The sequence below is a fragment of the Tursiops truncatus genome, chromosome 2 (genome assembly GCF_011762595.2).
Source record: "Tursiops truncatus isolate mTurTru1 chromosome 2, mTurTru1.mat.Y, whole genome shotgun sequence".
In the NCBI taxonomy this organism is placed as follows: domain Eukaryota; kingdom Metazoa; phylum Chordata; class Mammalia; order Artiodactyla; family Delphinidae; genus Tursiops; species Tursiops truncatus.
Window position 1 is genome coordinate 31,339,785 of NC_047035.1, and position 22,416 is coordinate 31,362,200.

Consider the following 22,416-nt stretch of genomic DNA (forward strand, 5'->3'; position numbering starts at 1 on the left):
GAAGGAGGTATTAAGGGAGAAAAAAAGATGAAGGAAAAAACAAACAGCTCCTTTTATAGAAAAATATACCCTCTTGCAAACTTACTGTACCTTTCTCTTCTCTACAAATTCAGGAGCAGAACTTTTAGTCAGCTGTTGGTGTCCTAACATAAATTGACTGAGTAAGAATTTTCTTTATTAGCAAGACTTGCAGATTTTCAGGAATGGAAATTTCAGCACATACCTGGGAAGTAAGTAGTTTACAATTCTCACAGAAGCAAAGTGGCCTACTGCAGTAAGCAGTACACCGAATTCAGGGAATCTCTACCTTTATGCCTTAATTTCCTCATCTGTTTAAAAATAAAAACAGGTACAGGGAAAGGCAGAAAAGCAGAAAGGGTTTGATCTGAATTATAAAGGAGACTTCACAAATTAATTTGTTGATTATCAGTATCATAAACTGCTCAGGCTTTAATTAGAACTTCACAGAACCGGCACAGTACTAAATTTACAAATCTAATCTAGACCACAACGATGTTCCTCAAAGGAACATTCATAAACATTCCTTTATGAATAGATAAAAGCAAACTTCCTAAACAGAATAAATCTTCAGAAAATTTAGCCTAAAATTCACCTGTGTATATTTTAAATGGATCCTTAATTTACAATATTGTAAGCATCACTGAATGAGAAACGGAAAAAAAATATGGTTTGTCTCCAAATAATTGTATTCAAATTCCAAAATTCAGTGTGCTAATTTCCTCTGATGAAACGTTAGAAATGTAACACATACATTAATGGCTTTGACTCTTTCTCTAAGATAAAGATTGAACAAGCATTTCTGAGCTGCTATACCACAGCCAATGACAACAAGAAGCACAAGTAGTCGGTCCTACTATATTCATTCATTCACACAACCAATTGACAGCTCTAGTGTACCAAGCATAGTGAAAGGCTCTGGAAGTAAGTGTATCTGTTTTCCTGTTCATTTTTGTTCAGAACGGAGATTTACAAGTGGGAGAGTGGGGGAAAGGAGATGTCGAAAGCAAAAATCTACAACAAAGACCTTATTTAATGGTGAAACTTAAAAGCACTCCTAAAAAGACAAGGATGTACACCAATACTATTTCAATTTAACCACATGTGAGAAGTTATACCCAATGAAAATTTAAACAAGAAGCATAAGGTCTAGAAAGGAAGAAATAAAACTGTCATCATTTACAGAAAATCAAGAAATAACCTACAAAGTTTTACCATTAATAAGGGAGTTTAATAAGGTTGCTGGATACAAAGTAAACTGCTACATTTAAAGGGAGAAAATCAAAAGGTAAATAGAAAAAATCATATAATAGCAGAAAAACTATAAAATAATTTGTCAAATTTAATAAAAGCTATGAAAGCCTTTTTTTTTTTTTTTTGCGGTACGCGGGCCTCTCACTGTTGTGGCCTCTCCCGTCACGGAGCAAAGGGTCCGGACGCGCAGACTCAGCGGCCATGGCTCATGGGCCCATCCGCTCCGCGGCACGTGGGATCTTCCCGGACCGGGGCAGGAACCCGCGTCCCCTGCATCGGCAGGCGGACTCTCAACCACTGCGCCACCAGAGAAGCCCTATGAAAGCCGTTTAATGGAGAAATGATAAATCTTTACTGAAAGACATTAAAGAAGACTAAATAAATGGAGAGATTTAATATTGTAAAGATACCAATTCTCAGCAGAGGAATCTACATAGCCAGTGTAACTCCAATAAAAACCCTAAGTTCTTGTAGATTTTGCCCAGTAGACTCTGAAGTTTACATCAAAGATCAAGGAGGGGCTTCCCTGGTGGCACAGTGGTTAAGAATTGGCCTGCCAATGCAGGGGACACGGGTCCGAGCCCTTGTCTGGGAAGATCCCACATGTCGTGGAGCAACTAAGCCCATGTGCCACAACTGAGCCTGAGCTCTAGAGCCGACGTGCCACAATTACTGAAGCCCGTGGGCCTAGAGCCCGTGCTCCACAACAAGAGAAGCCACCGCAATGAGAAGCCTGCACATCACAACGAAGAGGAGTCCCCGCTCGCAACAACTAGAGAAAGGCTGCGCACAGCAATGAAGATCCAAAGCAGACAAAAATAAATAAATAAAGTAAATTTATTTTAAAAAAAAAAAAATCAAGGAGCTGACAGTAGCAAATTAACTCCTGAAAAAGAACAAGGTACAAGGTTTGCCCCACTTGGTATCAAAAGTCATGTTATAAAGCACTTAGGATAGTGTGGTAACTGCACAGGCATAAACTAGATCAACAGAACAGAAGAGAGCCCAGAAACATACCCACCATGTATGAAAACTTAATTTATGACAAAATGACTACTGCAAATCACCAAGGAAAAGATACTCTGTTTAACAAATACTGATTAAACCAGTTATTTATAAAGAAAAAAAACAAATCCTGAATCCCTACCTTACAACAGATCATAATAATTTCCAACAAAACTGAAATGTGAAAACAAAAGAAACATGAAACTTTAAAAAGACAATCTTTCTGAGAGTATTCTTCTGATATTTGTGTCGGAATAATTTCTTAAACAAAACACAAAATTGTTAATTACCAAAAACTGATAAACTGTGTATTAAATTTAAGAATGTATAATAATCATAAGAAACCTTAAGAAAAGCAAAGTGACAAGCTACAAACTGGGAAAAGATGTCTGTAATGTACGTAACCAATAAGGAGTAGTACAATGAACATATTTTTTTAAACTCATTTTTCTTAATCAATAAGAAAAAGAGAACTCCAAAGAAAAATAAAAAAGAAACGAATGGGCACCGGAAAGAACAAAAAACTTAAATGGACTATATATGTGAGATAAGATGCTCAGCCTCATTAGTAATCAGAAAGGTTAACTAAAGTCAAAATGAGACACATCTAACACTTAACTGTTAAAACGGCAAACTGTTAAAACTTACCAAAATCAAAGACTGAGGATATGAAACAATAAGGACTTTCACATTCTAACGGTGAGAGTATAAATTGGTACAATCGTTTTGGCAAACAGCTTGTATTACCTAGTAAAACTGAACGTGAAAATACCCTGTGGGGCTTCCCTGGTGGCGCAGTGGTTGGGAGTCCGCCTGCTGATGCAGGGGACGCAGGTTTGTGCCCCCGCCCGGGAGGATCCCACATGCCGCGGAGCGGCTAGGCCCGTGAGCCATGGCCGCTGAGCCTGCGCATCCAGAGCCTGTGCTCCGCAACAGGAGAGGTCACAACAGTGAGAGGCCCACGTACCACCAAAAAAAAAAAAAAAAAAAAAAAAGACAGAACTAATAAAGTTTCATAGAATGGAACACATCACAGAAAAATTAATTGTGGCATATAAATAAACTGCCATAAAGTGAGGAAAAGTATTTGACACAAAATGACATCCTTCATAAATATCTTCTTCAAATCAATAGTAAAAAACTAACCACCAACAGAAAAATATACAATTCACAAAATAACAAATACAAATGGAACAGCACAAGAAAAATAGCTCCATTTCACTAGTAATCCAAAAACTGAAAAAAGTAAACAATGAATTATTTACCAGTTTGTGAAAATACTAAATAGTGTAGTGAAAAGTACGAAAAAAGAAGCCCTCAAACTGCTGATCACAGTAATGAAAAGGTAAAAATCTTCAGAATTTGGCAATATATATTGAGAAACTTTAAAATGGGTGTAGCTTTCCGGTAATTCTACTTCTGCTAAATCATGATAAAAAATTTAGTCATTTAAACTTTGAACATCACAGTGATCTAACACAAATTTAAATTAGAAAATAATTGAAATAACTAAAAACAAGATAGCTAAATTAAGGTACTATATACACACAAAATGGAATACAGTGTAGTCATTAAAAATACTATCACAGAGTTAGATATAGCCTCATCCACCAGAGGGCAGACAGCAGAAGCAAGAACTACAATCCTGCAGCCTGTGGAACAAAAACCACATTCACAGAGAGATAGACAAGATGAAAAGGCAGAGGGCTATGTACCAGATGAAGGAACAAGATAAAACCCCAGAAAAACAACAAAATGAAGTGGACATAGGCAACCTTCCAGAAAAAGAATTCAGAATGATAGTGAAGATGATCCAGGACCTCAGAAAAAGAATGGAGGCAAAGACCAGGAAGATGCAAGAAATGTTTAACAAAGACCTAGAAGAATTAAAGAGCAAACAAACAGAGATGAACAATACAATAACTGAAATGAAAACTACACTAGAAGGAATCAACAGCAGAATAACTGAGGGAGAAGAATGGATAAGTGACCTGGAAGACAGAATGGTGGATGTCACTGCTACGGAACAGAATAAAGAAAAAAGCATGAAAAGAAATTAAGACAGCCCAAGAAACCTCTGGGACGACATTAAACACAACAACATTAGCATTATAGGGAGCCCAGAAGGAGAAGAGAGAGAGAAAGGACCCGAGAAAATATTTGAAGAGATTATACTCAAAAACTTCCCTTACATGGGAAAGGAAATAGCCACCCAAGTCCAGGAAGCACAGCGAGTTCCATACAAGATAAACCCAAGGAGAAACACGCCCAGACACATAGTAATCAAATTGGCAAAAATTAAAGACAAAGAAAAATTATTAAAAGCAGCAAGGGAAAAATGACAAATAACATACAAGGGAACTCCTGTAAGGTTAACAGCTGATTTCTCAGCAGAAACTCTACAAGCCAGAAGGGAGGGGCATGATATACTTAAAGTGATGAAAGGGAAGAACCTACAACCAATATTACTCTACAAGGCAAGGATCCCATTCAGATTCGATGGAGAAATCAAAAGCTTTACACACAAACAAAAGCTAAGAGAATTCAGCACCACCAAACCAGCTCTACAACACATGTTAAAGGAACTTCTCTAAGTGGGAAACACAAGAGAAGAAAAAGACCTACAAAAACAAACCCAAAACAATTAAGAAAATGGTCATAGGAACATACATATTGATAATTACCTTAAACATGAAAGGATTAAATGCTCCAACCAAAAGACACAGGCTTGCTGAATGGATACAAAAACAAAACCCATATATATGCTGTAAACAAGAGACCCACTACAGACCTAGGGACACATACAGACTGAAAGTGAGGGGATGGAAAAAGATATTCCATGCAAATGAAAATCAAAAGAAAGCTGGAGTAGCTATACTCATATGAGATAAAATAGACTTTAAAATAGAGAATGTTACAAGAGACAGGAAGGACACTACATAATGATCAAGGGATCAATCCAAGAAGATATAACAATTATAAATATATTTGCACCTAACATAGGAGCACCTCAATACAAAAGGCAGCTGCTAAAAGCTCTAAAAGAGGAAATCGACAGTAACACAATAATAGTGGGGGACTTTAACACCTCACTTACACCAATGGACAGATCATCCAAACAGAAAATTCATAAGGAAATACAAGCTTTAAATGACACAATACACCAGATAGATTTAACTGATATTTATAGGACATTCCATCCAAAAACAGCAGATTACACTTTCTTCTCAAGTGTGCACAGAACATTCTCCAGGATAGATCACATCTTAGGTCACAAATAAAGCCTCAGTAAATTTAAGGAAATTGAAATCATATCAAGAATCTTTTCTGACCACAATGCTATGAGATTAGAAATGAATTACAGGGAAAAAAACGTAAAACACACAAACACATGGAAGCTAAACAATACGGTACTAAATAACGAAGAGATCACTGAGGAAAGCAAAGAGGAAATCAAAAAATACCTAGAGACAAATGACAATGAAAACATGACGATCCAAAACCTATGGGATGTAGCAAAAGCAGTTCTAAGAGGGAAGTTTATAACTATACAAGCCTACCTCAAGAAACAAGAAAAATCTCAACTAAACAATCTAACCTTACACCTAAAGGAACTAGAGAAAGAAGGACAAACCAAACCCAAAGTTAGCAGAAGGAAAGAAATCATAAAGATCAGAGCAGAAATAAATGAAATAGAAACAAAGAAAACAATAGCAAAGATCAATAAAACTAAAAGCTGGTTCTTCGCGAAGAGAAACAAAACTGATAAACCATTAGCCAAAGTCATCAAGAAAAAGAGGGAGAGGACTCAGATCAATAAAATTAGAAATAAAAAAGGAAAAGTTACAACAGACACCACAGAAATACAAGGCATCCTAAGAGACTACTACAAGCAACTCTATGCCAATAAAATGGACAACCTGGAAGAAATGGACAAATTCTTAGAAAGGTGTAACCTTCCCAGAAGGAACCAGGAAGAAATAGAAAATATGAACAGACCAATCACAAGTAATGAAATTGAAACTGTGATTAAAAATCTTCCAACAAACAGAAGTCCAGGACCAGATGGCTTCACAGGTGAATTCTATCAAACATTTAGAGAAGAGCTAACACCCATCCTTCTCAAACTCTTCAAAAAATTGCAGAGGAAGGAACACTCCCAAACTCATTCTATGAGGTCACCATCGCCCTGATACCAAAACCAGACAAAGATACTACAAAAAAAGAAAATTACCGACCAATATCACTGATGAACATAGATGCAAAAATCCACACAAAATACTAGCAAACGGAATCCAACAACACATTTAAAGGATCATACACCATGATCAAGTGGGATTTATCCCAGGGATGCAAGGATTCTTCAATATACGCAAATCAATCAATGTGATACACCATATTAACAAATTGAAGAATAAAAACCATATGATCATCTCAATAGATGCAGAAAAAACTTTTGACAAAATTCAACACCCATTTATGATAAAAACTCTCCAGAAAGTGGGCACAGAGGGAACCTACCTCAACATAACAAAGGCCATATACAAACAACCCACAGCAAACATCATTCTCAATGGTGAAAAATTGAAAGCATTTCCTCTAAGATCAGGAACAAGACAAGGATGTCCACTCTCACCATTATTATTCAACAAAGTTTTGGAAGTCCTAGTCATGGCAATCAGAGAAGAAAAAGAAATAAAAGGAATACAAATTGGAAAAGAAGAAGTAAAACTGTCACTACTTGCAGATGACATGATACTATACACAGAGAGTTCTAAAAAGGTCACCAGAAAACTACTAGAGCTAATCAATGAATTTGGTAAAGTTGCAGGATACAAAATTAATGCACAGAAATCTCTTGCATTCCTATACACTAATGATGAAAAATCTGAAAGAGAAATTCAGGAAACGCTCTCATTTACCATTGCAACAAAAATAATAAAATAGCTAGGAATTGTAGGTATTTTACCTACCTTTTGTCTCTCTAGGTAGGTCTTTTGTCTCCTTACTTAGGGAGACAAAAGACCTGTATGCGGAAAACAATAAGACACTGATGAAAGAAATTAAAGATGATACCAACAGATGGAGACATATACCATGTTTTTGGATTGGAAGAACCAATATTGTGAAAATGACTAGACTACCCAAAGCAATCTACAGATTCAATGCAATTGCTATCAAATTACCAATGGCATTTTTTTCGGAAGTAGAACAAATCATCTTAAAATTTGTATGGAGACACAAAAGACCCCGAATAGCCAAAGCAGTCTTGAGGGAAAAAAACGGAGCTGGAGGAATCAGACTCCCTGACTTCAGACTATATTACAAAGATACAGTAATCGAGACAATGTGGTACTGGCACAAAAACAGAAACATAGATCAATGGAACAAGATAGAAAGCCCAGAGATAAACCCACACACCTATGGTCAACTAATCTGTGACAAAGGAGGCAAAGATATACAATGGAGAAAAGACAGTCTCTTCAAAAGTGGTGCTGGGAAAACTGGACTGCTACATGTAAAAGAATGAAATTAGAACACTCCCTAACACCATACACAAAAATAAACTCAAAATGGATTAGAGACCTAAATGTAAAAGACCGGACACTATAAAACTCTTAGAGGAAAACACAGGAAGAACACTCTTTGACATAAATCACAGCAAGATCTTTTTTGATCCACCTCCTAGAGTAATGGAAATAAAAACAAAAATAAACAAATCGGACCTAATGAAACTTCAAAGCTTTTGCACAGCAAAGGAAACCATAAACAAGACGAAAAGACAACCCTCAGAATGGGAGAAAATATTTGCAAATGAATCAACAGACAACGGATTAATCTCCAAAATATATAAACAGCTCATGCAGCTCAATATTAAAGAAACAAACAACCCAATCCAAAAATGGGCAGAAGACCTAAATAGACACTTCTCCAAAGAAGACATACAGATGGCCAAGAGGCACATGAAAAGCTGCTCAACATCACTAATTATTAGAGAAATGCAAATCAAAACTACAATGAGGTATCACCTCACACCAGTTAGAATGGGCATCATCAGAAAATCTACAAACAAATGCTGGAGAGGGTGTGGAGAAAAAGGAAGCCTCTTACACTGTTGGTGGGAATATAAATTGATACAGCCACTATGGAGAACAGTATGGAGGTTCCTTAAAAAACTAAGAATAGAAGTACCATGTGATCCAGCAATCCCACTACTGGGCATATATCCAGAGAAAACCATAATTCAAAAAGACACATGCACCCCAATGTTCATTGCAGCACTATTTACAATAGCCAGGTCATGGAAGCAAGCTAAATGCCCATCGACAGATGAATGGATAAAGAAGTTGTGGTACATATATACAATGGAATATTACTCAGCCATAAAAAGGTACGAAATTGAGTCATCTGTTGACACGTGGATGGATCTAGAGACTGTCATACAGAGTAAAGTAAGTCAGAAAGAGAAAAACAAGTATTGTATATTAACGCATGTATGTGTAACCTATAAAAATGGTACAGATGAGCCGGTTTGCAGGGCAGAAGTTGAGACACAGTTGTAGAGAACAAACATATGGACACCAAGGGGGGAAAACCACAGGGGGGGTGGGGATGGTGGTGTGCTGAACTGGGCCATTGGAATTGACATGTATACACTTATGTGTATAAAATTGATGACTAATAAGAACCTGCTGTATAAAAAAACAAAGAAACAAACAAAAAAATACTATCACAGAAATAGTATTTTCAGTAGTTCAAAGTATTTCCTGAGTACCTATCAGTGCAAGACACTGTTCTGGAACCTGGGAATATAATAGTTTGTAAGAAAAACAAGGCCCTGCCTTCAGAAAGCTTATAAATGCAAACAAATGATTAAGGAAGATAATTTCAGATAGTGATTTATGCTATTAACAAAATTATTATAAGGTAAAATATCTGTTCAATGAACAAACAGGGTAATCATGTTAGGGATGGAGGAAAATGTAACAAAAAGGATGAAGGTTTTCAGTGCACTGGAGAATATACAGAAACATTACCTGTCTTAATAGATATTGAGTACCCACTTTTAGTGATATTATTTATATCTTGAACCTGAAATATTTCATATTATACTGACTGGAAACATGGCATAGTGGTTAAAAGCATGGTCTCGCCTCCAGAGCTTGACAGCCTAGATTATTTGATCTTTCTCACCTCACTTTCCACATCTGCAAATCAGGGATGATAACAGCAACCATCTCATAGAATTGTTTTTGAGGACTGTATGAGCTTAAAAATGTCAAGTGCTCATATAGCAACTGTTTAAAAATTGTATTAGGGATACCTATTATTTCTATAAAGTCCCTATAACCTTTTGTCTATGATAAATAAATCCCTCTGTCAGAAAGAGAAAGTGGATGAGGCCAAGGTAATGGGATAGAATGTGACTGAGGGCAGTAGGGGACTATCTTAGCTGAGCCAGCCTCCAGGAACGCCTCCAGGAAGGGGTGACAGCTACACAGAGTTGAAACCTAGGAAGTCAGTCATGCTAAGATCTAGGGAAGGAACAGCTAAGTTTCTAAGGTAAGAACATAAAATTGAAAAAAATTTACAATGGATAAAATGAAAACTGTAGATTATAAATGTCAAGTAAAATATTATCACAGTTTGCTTAAGATATATATACACATTTTATTTATATGTATAAAAATAAATGTTTAGATTTATAAAGCCATGTTTTATTACTTCTTTAACCTGTTTTCCATTGGTTTTGGTCTTTGGTATGAATAGCTATTACACTATTATGACTACTATTGTTCTAAAATGTTATTTATTAACAAGGCCAAGGATACTGATTTATCCCCAGATAGCCAGTCAGCTTTGCTGTGGTCTAATGTGACAATCACACTTGTCACTGTATCAACAGTGGTAAGATCTACCACTGCCTTAAAACCAGGTAAACAGAACAGGCATGACACAATAATCACATCATTGTACACATGCATCACTGTACATCGTTACAAACTGAGTGGCATGGGTTTCCTTACCTTGGGCCATTGCTGTCTTTTCTCCTTGTTGAACAGTTGCCTTGCTCAGCTCTGGCTCGCTGATCTGTGAAATCATTTGTGTTCCTATCTACAATCTCTCCAGCATCAAGTGCTCTGTGGAGTCGATAGTTGACCATCTTCAGAACAATGAAAACAGCAGCTATCACAGGACAATAGACTGCTACTATAATCATGGAAGAAGGAAGGGCCTTAAAGAGAAAGAAAATAAAGATAGGAATTTTAAAATATCTTATACTTTATTCAATGAGAGAAATCTGTAACTAAAATAATAAACACACACATTCTCACACAAAGCAACAATTGTGTTCCTAGCACTAAGTTGTAAAAGTATAAGACAGCACCACCCAATACAGTAGCCACTTGCTACGTGTGGCTATTGAGTGCTTGAAATGTGGTTAGCCTGAATTGAGATGTGCACTAAGAATAAAATAACACTGGATTTTGAAAATTCAGTATGAAAAAAAGAATGCAAAATATCTCAATTTTTATACTGATTACATGTTGAAATATATTTAGATTATACTGGGTTAAATAAAATATATTATTAAAGTTAATTTCATCTGTTACTTTTATTTTTAATGTAGCTACTAGAAAAGTTTTAAATTACATATGTGGCTTACAATATATGTCCACTGGACAGCACTGTTACAAAGTCCATGCCAAAAAGCTTATAATACAAGTAGAGAGTTAAGGTATCACATTATATAATATGTGAATAAGACAGGGTTGTGCTCCAAATACACATAATCTCTGTTTATGTGCTCCCTGTAACTTTTTTTTAGGATATAAACTTTGTGTTCTAGAAAATCCCAAGTTAAAACTTATGATAATAACCTTAGAACTATGACTATAAAACCAGATAAGACATGGGGGACATTCAAAAACCAAATGTTTTATTTTAAAATACTTAAATGCTTAAAATACTGAAAAATTGTAACCTGTCAAATAAAACGAATAAAAGAATACAGAATAGAATCAAGCAATAAATAGATTTATTGAAATAAGTCAGAAGCATCCTGGGCATGGGGACTGCACACCCATCATACCTGAGAATTCAGTGATGTGGACATGAGTCCAGGGCTGGCAGGCTGGAGAACACCCCACTTGGAAGGCATGACTCAGAGTCACTGTTAGCAAAGCCTATAAAACTAGGCTCAAGTTATGCCCCTTTTCATGAGAAAAAAATCATCCCAGGTGTTTACAGCTCTAGATTTCACATATTTTCATAAGGTTCCACCTCAGTAATCTGAGAACATGGCTCTAAATTTACTTGGAAAGATATCCTCAAATCGCTTGAGAAGGTGAAATTGAAAAGGTTCTAATGAACCAGGGAGGTTTCAAAGACAGATATGATAAAAGTTTAAAAAATAAGACAGTTATTTGGGAGGTAGAGAGAGGGAAACTGTGTGGGTTGGAACTGGGAGGCGGGAAAAGAAAGTAAATCAAGCCTAAAGTTTAATACTTTTGGGTTGAGTGCAGGCATAATAGGTAAATATTTGGTATTTTTATTTTTTAATTTTATTTATTTTTGGCTGCGTTGGGTCTTCATCGCTGCAACTTTCTCTAGTTGCGGCGAGCGGGGGCTACTCTTCATTGCGGTGCATGGGCTTCTCACTGTGGTGGCTTCTCTTGTTGCGGAGCACAGGCTCTAGGCGCACAGACTTCAGTAGTTGTGGTTCGCGGGTTCTAGAGCACAAGCTCAGTAGTTGCGGCACACGGGCTTAGCTGCTCTGCGACATGTAGGATCTTCCCAGACCAGGGATCGAACCTGTGCCTCCTGAATTGGCAGGCGGATGCTTAAGCACTGCACCACCAGAGAAGTCCTATTTGGTATTTTTAAATGCTTAGATTAAGAAGCCCTTCATATTGGTGTATCTAAAAAATTACACTGGTGATTTCAATTTAAAATGTCATTGAATAACAGATCTAGGCTTATAAAATGTATTTAAAATCTTACAAAATCCATAAATATCAGGTTTAGAAGAGTTAAGTACTCCAAAGATTTGTTAATTTACATAATTTACTTAAAATTTATAAATGCAATTTAAATTCAAGGGATCTTAAGCTACATGAAAAAACTGAATCTCTTAAAAATGATTGTTAAAATGTGTTCAATTTGTAAAGAGTTGAGTTTAAAATTCTGTTAATTTATAGCTTTAATAAATCTAACATTCATTGCAAAAAAAAAAACAGTTCCCTGAAAAACTTTTTCCAAACAGAAACACACACACACAAATTGACAAAAATTTCAAAGTAAACATGCACATAAATACATACAAACACATACACTGCTTAGAATATTTATAGAAGTTCTGCATGATGCTGATTTCCATATGATATGTTCACTTAAGAACTGGAATTCTTGGAGATCATTTAGTTCAACACCCTCATTTCCAGACTAAAAACAGAGCTACTGTATGATCCAGCAATCCCACTCCTTAGCATATATCTGAAGAAAACCATAGTTCAGAAAAATACATGCACCTCAATGTTCACTGCATCACTGTTTACAACAGCCAAGACATGGAAGCAACCTAAATGTCCATCGACAGATGAATGGATAAAGATGTGGTACATATATACAAGTAATATTGTACATATATACAGTATTACTCAGCCGTTTAAAAGAATGAAATAATACCGTTTGCAGCAACATGGGTGGACCTGGAGATTATCATACTAAGTGAAGTCAGACAGAGAAAGACAAATATCATATGATATCACTTATATGCTGAATCTAAAAAAAAAAGATACAAATGAACTTACTTACAAAACAGAAACAAACTCACAGACTTAGAAAACGAATTTATGGTTACCAGGGGGGAAGAGTGGGGTGGAGGGATAGATTGGGAGTTTGGGATTGACATGTACACACTGCTGTATTTAAAATAAAATGACTTTCCATGAAATTAATTATTTTAAAAGCATGTATCACTGTATATAGCAATATGTATATATTTATATATGTATGTGTATATATATAATATGTATATTATATAAAGAATAAATATAAAGAATTCCTTCAAAATCAATAACAAAGAGGCAGACCAATGAAAATAAAGGACGACAGAACTTACACAGAAAAATATAAATAGCCAATAAAAACAACATGAAAACATGTTCAACTTCATCAGTAATGAGCAAAATACAATGTAAAACCTCAACAATGTATCATTAACACCCATCTTAATGAACAAAAATTAAGAAATCAGACAAAATTAAGTATGGACAACCAGACCTCTTGTAAACTGCTAGTAGAAACACAAATTGATAGATACATCACCCAAGATCCAGCAATTTCTCTCATAAGCATAAAAATGAAAGAAACTCTTACACTCGCAGCATAAGACTTTTACCAAAAACTGGGGGTGGGGGGGGAACCTCAATTGAAAATCAAAAGGAAAATGGAAAACGGCAGACTAGTTACCAATGGAATGTAACAGTAAAAACTACAGCTACAGGCAGCAACATTAACTGTACACATACAATATGTGTTGTATTCCAAATGTAAACTTACGTTTTACTGTATTTTCTTGATTTTTTTGGTAATAAGCATGTATTTCTTTTATAGTTAGAAAAGAGAGCTAAAATTTTAATAGCGATAAAAAGGTTTTCATATTAGGAAAAGAGTATATTAGCTTTCATCTTTTACAAAGACATGATCTACATTCTTCTCATTAATGGATGCCTTATCAATAGGTCAAGTTCCACATCAAGGCCGTTTGTCACCTTATTTGCAAGAAGTTAAAAAAAAATCTTAACTCTCAATTATACAGCCCTGAATGGCAGGAAGTGTTAACAGCTGTCAGAGAGCTCTAGATATTCAGATCAAACATAGCCCCCAAAATTGTAGTAAGCCTCCTTACTAAGAACTATGTTAGATACTTTACATAAGATCAATCCTCTTAGAAGTTGGATGAATAGAAATGTAAATGAAAACTACAATTAAATATTACCACATACCCATTAGGATGGCTACTATCAATTAACCAGAAAAAAAAAAAGGACAGAAAATAACAAGTGTTGGCATCGGTGTGGAGAAATTGGAACCTCTGTACGCTGTTGGTGGGACAGTAAAATGATGCAGCCTCTATGAAAACAGTATGGTGGTTCCTCAAAAATATTAAAAACAGAATTACCATATGATCTAGCAATTCCACTTCTGGGTATTTATTCCAAAGAATAAATCGAATCTTGAATAAACTGCAGGATCTCAAAAAGATATCTGGACATTCATGTACACAGCAGCATTACGCACAATAGCCAAGAGATGGAAGCAAAGCAGCGTCTATGAATGGACGAACAGATAAACAAAATGTGGTCTATATGTATGATGCATTATTCAACATTAAAAGGCATGAACTCTTTTTTTTTTTTCTTTTTTTGCAGTACACGGGCCTCTCACTGTTGTGGCCTCTCCCGTTGCAGAGCACAGGCTCAGCGGGCCTGGCTCACGGACCCAGCCGCTTCGCGGCATGTGGGATCTTCCCGGACCAGGGCACGAACCCGTGTCCCCTGCATCGGCAGGCGGACTCTCAACCACTGCGCCACCAGGGAAGCCCTAAAGGAATGAACTCTTGTCGCATGCTGCTGCACGGATGAACCTTGAGAACAGTATGCTAAGTGAAATAAGCCAGTAACAAAAAGGCAAAATACTGGATGATTCCACTTATATGAGGTATCTAAAGTAGTCAAATTCATAGAAATAGAAAGCAGAATGATGGCTGCCACGGGCTGGTGGGAGACAGAGTGAAGAGCTGTTGTTTAATGGGTGTAGAGTTTCAGTTTTGCAGAATGAAAAGGTCCTGGAAATGAATTCCACAACAATGTAAATATACTTAACACTACTGAATAGAACACTTAAAATTGTGTTAAAATGGTAAATTTTATGTTACGTGTTTTTTACTACAATTTAAAAAGTTAGACGGACGAATGTTTCACTCTTTTCTCTCTGGTGAGGAAAGTCAAATGTTGAGAAACAAGCTAGGAGACTGAGCCATTTACACCACTTCTTAAATTCTGACAGTTTATCCTGAACGTTAAAAAGTTGTGTTATTTCAGCCAGGAGTGATAGGTTCAAGCTATTCAAGACGCCAAATATATTTCTGATAGGACTCTTGAGAAAGCCACTTGGAATCACAGAAATGGTCATACCGGAATTAACAGTGCCATGAAGTAAATTTATCTTACATTTCATTTCAAAACTCAAGTGAATAATTCTCCCCTATGGCAGGCACACTGCATGGCAGAAAGGCTATCTTTTACACAATGCTCATTTCGTTGTGCAGCAATGTAAAGACATTATGTTCACTGTCTATGCTTTGTGGTGGACTCTTAATTTTCTCTATTTTCTACACCACTGAGTCGAGATCTGAAGCATACTGTTAACAAATGCGTATCCTTCCTTAATATATTTGTAGCTGTTCTCAATTGGAACTGATTTCACTGCATCTTTTCCAGTTCATGTTACAACACTTAGTGCCGACTAACATACTTAGATATCAACTAACATCTAACACTTAGCGAACACCATGTGCTAGGCACGTTTCTAAGTGCTTTATGTATATTAACTCATTTAACCCTCACAATCACCTCATGAAGTCAGCACTATCATTCTTCCCATTTTACAAATTCAGAAACTGAAGCACAAAGAGGTAAGTAACTTGCTCAAGGTCTCAGAATGAGACATTAAGGAGCAGTTTGGCTCCAGAGTCCTTGCTCTTCATCATGATACCCAATTGTCTCTAAATCAGGGGTTGGCAGACTTTTTCTGTTTGAAACAAAAAATATTTCACAGTTTGCAGGTCATATGATCTGTCATAACCACTCAACACTGCTGTTGTAGTCTGAAAGCAGCTATAGGCAGCATACATGAACGTGAACATGAACATGGTGTTTTCCAATAAAACTCTACGGACACTTTGTAGACACTGAAATTTGAAATTCATTTAATGTTTACATAGCATAAAGTATTACTCTTCTTTTGATTTTTTTCCAACCACTAAAAACTGTAAAAACCATCCTTACTTAGCTCATGGGCCATACAAAAACTACATGGGCCGTAGTTTATTGATACCTGCTCTAAATCAAAGTTTATTTTCTTCTCTCACCAGTAAGATATCGTCACCAAACAAAAGATCATCAAGCACTTCCCCCTCATATATGCCAAGTACAAATCTATAATCTCCAACATCCCCAGTTTCATCCAACTATGAAGCAAAGTAACTGCTAGCAAACATAGGACAGTAATTGCTCTTCTCTTTCAGTGAGAAAGTCTATCAATTTACACAGAAAGCATTGGTTTGGGATTATCATGGAAAATTCCACTGGTTCCACAGAAATCACTGGAAAAATGAGAAAAACAATGGCTTTCAGAAACTATTTGACAAAGTTTCATGAAAAGAAACTAACTAGGGACAAGGGGCAGAGGGTCTCTCTGTACTATGAAGGAAAACTTCCGACGCAAACACTGAAGACTGAACCTCACTGTCTCTAAAACAGTAGATTAACTGTTAAGAGAATCGTAGAAGGGACTTCCCTGGTTAGGACTCCATGCTCTCACTGCTGGGGGCCTGCGTTCATGCCTGGTTGGGGAGCTGAGATCCCACAAGCCATGTGGCACAGCCAAAAGAAAAGAAAAACAAAACAGAATCGTAGAAGTGAAAAAACAAATTTAGGTCAGCCTTTCAAAACAAATAGATAGCAAGAAGGTCACGTTTCTACACATCTCCTTTAATTAGATATTTTTCCTCAAAATGTTTAGCCATAAATTTGTAATTAATAAATACAACTGTCATTCCCCTGAGGCCTTTCTTTGCTGCCTTATGATAAATCATAGTTCGATATCCAGCTATAAGAAAAAACTGAGTAACACTTTTGCTTCCAAGTTCAAAACACTAAATTCATTCAGATTATTCCTTTTAAGTCCAAGCGTCTCTCCTTGTGTGGTTTGGGATCACTGAACGCTGCCAACTACCAAGGTAGCTGGTGCTTTTACCAAGCTACAACATAAACAATCACTGAGATATTTAGACAGAAAAACTGAACTTAAATTTTTCTTAGCTTTAAAGTCCTGTCTGCTCTGTCAACATGTAATAGAAAAGGAAGTAAAAATAAAATTACAGCCAAAAAAATCTGGTAAATGAAAACAAAAATTAGCAGAATTTGAAGCAGTATGCCTTATGCCCTGGGGATGGGACAAGGAACCACAGATACTAATCCTGCCCTAAATTATAAATTCCATCCATCAATAATATCCGGACTAACTTTTCTTAAAACTTTTTCAGAAGAAAAACTAGACAGCGATAACAAGGGTACTCCCTTCCTTCCATAGTCTACCCCCAAATGCATCAGGCCTATGGCTATTCTGCTGGGCACAAATGGCCAACCGGGCAAAGAATTAAGAACCAGTCTTCATAAAGCTATACCAAGATAGCCAATTGGCCCTGGGTTCTAGCTTTTCTACTGGTATACCTGAAGCTGTGGAAATACCTGTACTTCCTCATCCTGATGGAAAATCCCTTCTGGCTTACTCACAAAAAAAGATAAATGCATAAGCTAATTCCTGCAAAGTGCAGAATTCAGTTCCATATCTGTATCCCCTTTCATTTCTGGCCAACAGAGAGAATGTTGGGGGAAAAGGGAGGGAGAAGGTCTTAGTAACCAAATATTGCCCATAAATTGTAGACAATGACTATTAATTAGGGGTAAAGAAAGAGGTTGGATCAGAAAGAAAAGGACTGTTTTTAAACCTTAGGGTTTTTGTATGTAGGCTGCCCCCAAAGGACTTAGGAAAGCCCTTGTGTCACAACCCTAACTCTAGGGATTCGGCCCTTGTCACAGCCCCCTTCGGGGGTTGACGATTAACCACTGCAGGTAAATACCTCCTTTCATAGGACAGGCTGCAGAAGAAAAAGAAACTACTCCCAATGTCAGGATTCAGGCATACTTGCCCACAGGAAAAAAAACCCAAAATATAACTTCCTAGAATTCCAACTACATAGGAAGTCAAACTGATTTCAGCAGGCCAGCTAAGAACCTCGAACAAAGTCAGAATACATTTTCCCCAAAGGCACTGGTTTACAAGTGACTACTGGAACTTGAGCCTATCCATATTTCTGCGGAAGTTTGAATTTTATCTACATACTATTTTAATACAAATACAATCATTAAAAATACTAGATATTTTTCTGTTTATATTTGCATTTTATATTTATGTCACTCTAAAACATATATTTGTATTTACATTTTTATCTACAGTAGAATGTTCTTTGTAGGAAAGCAACATTCAAAAATACGTATTAACAAGCTGCAAAGAGACCAAAGTAATATAGTACATACAACTCATCACCAATAATATGTGTTAGGCGCTAAAGATAGGCAGGATAGGCATATATAAAACATAAATGAGAAGTCAGGGCACAAATGTGAAAAATAAGGGAGGGAATAAGAGTCCTAAGAAATAAAAGCAAGGATGTCTACTGATGGACTAAAGTTATCTCCTATACTTCACAGGAATTTTCCTATACTTTTAATTTTCCCAACAAGGAAAGAAAAGGCTTTTAGACAATCTGAACCTGTAAATTTTGGTGAAAGTCAATGTCTTTACAGTTAAAATGTTCTATAAAATATATTTAGATATACTATATTTCTACCTTATTTCATAAAACAATTTTGTTCAATTCATTTACATATACCTTTAGCAACAGAGCTTTCTTCGTCACAAAAGCCATCATGAGTTATTTAACATAGGCTTACGTAGCACATCATCATCATTTTGGTATATGTCATTTAAGTTCCAAGACTTTTTAAGTACATGATGCTGTTACTGGAAATTCTGCTTATAACAAATATCCATTTGCATTTCATTAGGACAACTGTTCTTTTTCCATTCGCATCATAAATGCATATTCCTATCTCCATAACTGAGTAACATTGTTTTACCTTTAATAATTTATTATGACATTCAATACTTGCAAATTATTAAGTTATAACCCTAGTAATAGTTACTATACCTATTGATATGTTAAGTTTTTTAGGACTTTAACAAAAAAAACATGTTGTTGAAAACACAAAAAAGCAACTGGGTGAAAAAAGTAACTGAGCAAGCAGCAGGTAATATAAAAGACTTTGTAACGACTCTGATAATATGGTAATTCTTTCTTTGCTGAGGGATAATTGTTGGGGAGTCGGGGAATCTAGCCTTACACAGGCATACCTCTGAGATATCGTGGGTGTGGATCCAGACCACCGCAATAAAGCGAGTCACATGAATTTTTTGGTTTCCAAGTGCATATAAGTTATATTTACACTATACTGTGGTCTATTAAGTGTGCAAGCATTATGCCTAAAGAAAGGAACATATCTTAATTAAAAGATACTTTGCTAAAAAATGCTACATCATCTGAGCCTTCAGTGAATCATACTCTTTTTGCTGGTAGAGGTTTTGCCTCCATGCTGATGGCTGCTGACTGATCAGGGTCGTGGATGCTGAAGGCTGGGGTGGGCGTGGCCATTTCTTAAAATAAGACAGCAATGAAGGTTGCCACATCGACTGAATCTTCCTTTCATGAATGATTTCTCTGTAGCATGCAACACTGTTTGATAGCATTTTACCCACACTCGAACATCTTTCAAAATTAAAGTCAATCCTCTCAAACCCTACCACTGCTTTATCAATTAAGTTTTTGTAATATTCTAAATCCTTTGTCATTTCAACAACGTTCACAGCATCTTTACCAGGAGTAGTTTCCATCTCAACAAACCACTTTCTTTCCTCACCCATTAAGAAGCAACTCCTCATCTGTTAAAATTTTATCACGAGGGACTTCCCTGGCAGTCCAGTGGTTAAAACTCCATGCTTCCACTGCAGGGGGCGTGGGTTCAATCCCTGGTCGGGGAACTAAGATTCCACATGCTGCGTGGTGTGGCCAAAAAAAAAAAAATTTTCTTCTTATCATGAGATGGCAGCAATTCAGTCACATCTTCAGGCTCTACTTCTAATCCTAGTTCTCTAGTATTTCCACAACAACTGCAGTTACTTCCTCCACTGAAGTCCAGAACCCCTCAAAGTCATCCATGAGGGTTGGAATCAACTTCTTCCAAATTCCTGTTAATGTTCAATATTTTGACCCCCTTCCATGAATCACAAGTGTTCTTAATGGCATCAAGAATGGTGAATACTTTCCAGGTTTTCAATTTACTTTGCCCAGATCCAGAGAAATCACTATCTATGGCAACTATGGCCTTAAGAAATGTATTTTTCTTTCTCTTTTTTTTTTTTTTGCAGTACGCAGGCCTCTCACTGTTGTGGCCCCTCCTGTTGCAGAGCACAGGCTCCGGACGCGCAGGCCCAGCGGCCATGGCTCACGGGCCCAGCAGCTCCGCGGCATGTGGGATCCTCCTGGACCGGGGCACGAACCCGTGTCCCCTGCATCGGCAGGCGGACTCTCAACCACCGCGCCACCAGGGAAGCCCAAGAAATGTATTTCTTAAATAAGGAGACTTGAAAGTCGAAATTACTCCTTTTTTAAAAAAATATTTATTTACTTATTTATTTATTTGGCTGTGCCGGGTCTTAGTTGGGGCACATGGGATCTTCACTGCAGTGTGGGGGATCTTTAGTTGCGGCATGTGGGATCTTTAGTTGCAGCATGCAGGATCTTTAGTTGCAACAAGTGAACTCTTAATTGCAGCATGTGGGATCCAGTTCCATGACCAGGGATTGAACCTGGGCCCCCTGCATTGGGAGCGCGGAGTCTTAGCCACTGGGTCACCAAGGAAGTGCCCAAGATTACTTCTTGATCCATGGGCTGCAGAATGGATAGTGTTAGCAAACATGAAAAAAAAAAAGAATTTCATTGTACATCTCCATCCGAGCTCTTGAGGGGCCAGGTGCATTGTCAATAAGCAGTAATATTTTGAAAAGAGTCTTCTTTTCTCAGCAGTAGGTCTCAAGAGTGAGATCTACTGTTGAGACATAAAATATACAGTAAACCGTGTTGTAAATGGATGTGCTGTCACCCAGGCTTTGCTTTTCCAATAGAGCACAGGCAGAATAGATTTAGCATAATTCTTAAGGGCCCTAGAATTTTTGGAATGGTAAATGAGCATTGGCTTCAACTTAAAAAGTCACCAGGGGCTTCCCTGGTGGCGCAGTGGTTGAGAGTCCGCCTGCCGATGCAGGGGACACGGGTTCATGCCCTGGTCCGGGAGGATCCCACATGCCACGGAGCGGCTGGGCCCGTGAGCCATGGCCGCTGAGCCTGCGCATCCGGAGCCTGTGCTCCGCAACGGGAGAGGCCCTTGAGCATCTTTTCATGTGCCTGTTGGCCAACAACAGTGAGAGGCCCGCATACTGCAAAAAAAAAAAAAAAAAAAAAAAAAAGTCACCAGCTGCACCAGCCCCTAATGAAAGAATCAGCCTGTCCTTTGAAGCTCTGAAGGCAGGCACTGACTTCTCTCTAGCTATGAAAGTCCTAGGAGGCATCTTCTTCGAATAGAATGCTGTCTCATCTACACTGAAAATCTGTTGTTTAGTGTATCCACCTTAATTAATGATCTTAGCTGGATCTTCTGGATAACTTGCAGCTTCCACATTAGCACCTGTTGCTTTACCTTGCACTCTGACGTTACGGAGATGGCTTCTTTCATCAAGCTTCATGAACCAACCTCTGCCAGCTCCAAACTTTTCTTCTGCAGCTTCCTCACCGCTCTCAGCCTTCACAGAATTGGAGAGTCAGGACCTTGCTCTGGATGAGGCTTTGGCTAAAGGGACTGCTGTGGGTGGTTTGATCATCAGGCCACTCGAGCTTTCTCCATATCAGCGATAAGACTATTTCACTTTCTTGTCATCCGCGTGTTCACTGGAGTAGCACTTTTAATTTCCTTCAAGAACTTTTCCTTTGCATTCACAACTTGGCTGTTTGGTGCAAGAGACCTAGCCTTCAGCCTGTCTCGGCTTTTGACATGCCTTCCTCACTAAGCTTAATCAATTATAGCTTTTTATTTAAAATGAGAAATTAAAAGTGAGAGAGTTTCAGTTGAACACTTAAAGGCCACTGAAGGGTTATTAATTGGCCTAATTTCAATA

The 22,416-nt window shown here is 37.3% G+C and overlaps 1 protein-coding gene across 12 annotated transcripts in view; it reads right to left on the reverse strand.

Moving 5' to 3' along the window:
- The window catches only part of PCNX1 (pecanex 1), a 179,625-nt gene that overhangs the window by 137,954 nt on the left and 19,255 nt on the right, over positions 1-22,416 (reverse strand). For all 12 annotated transcript variants that reach the window (XR_012329918.1, XR_004525034.2, XR_004525033.2 and 9 more), the window contains exon 2: positions 10,305-10,513. Coding sequence is in view for 9 of the 12 variants with exons in the window: in XM_073800299.1 (XP_073656400.1) it covers positions 10,305-10,513 (209 nt within the window). In the remaining 3 variants the exon portion in view is untranslated. The remainder of the gene's footprint in view (positions 1-10,304; positions 10,514-22,416) is intronic.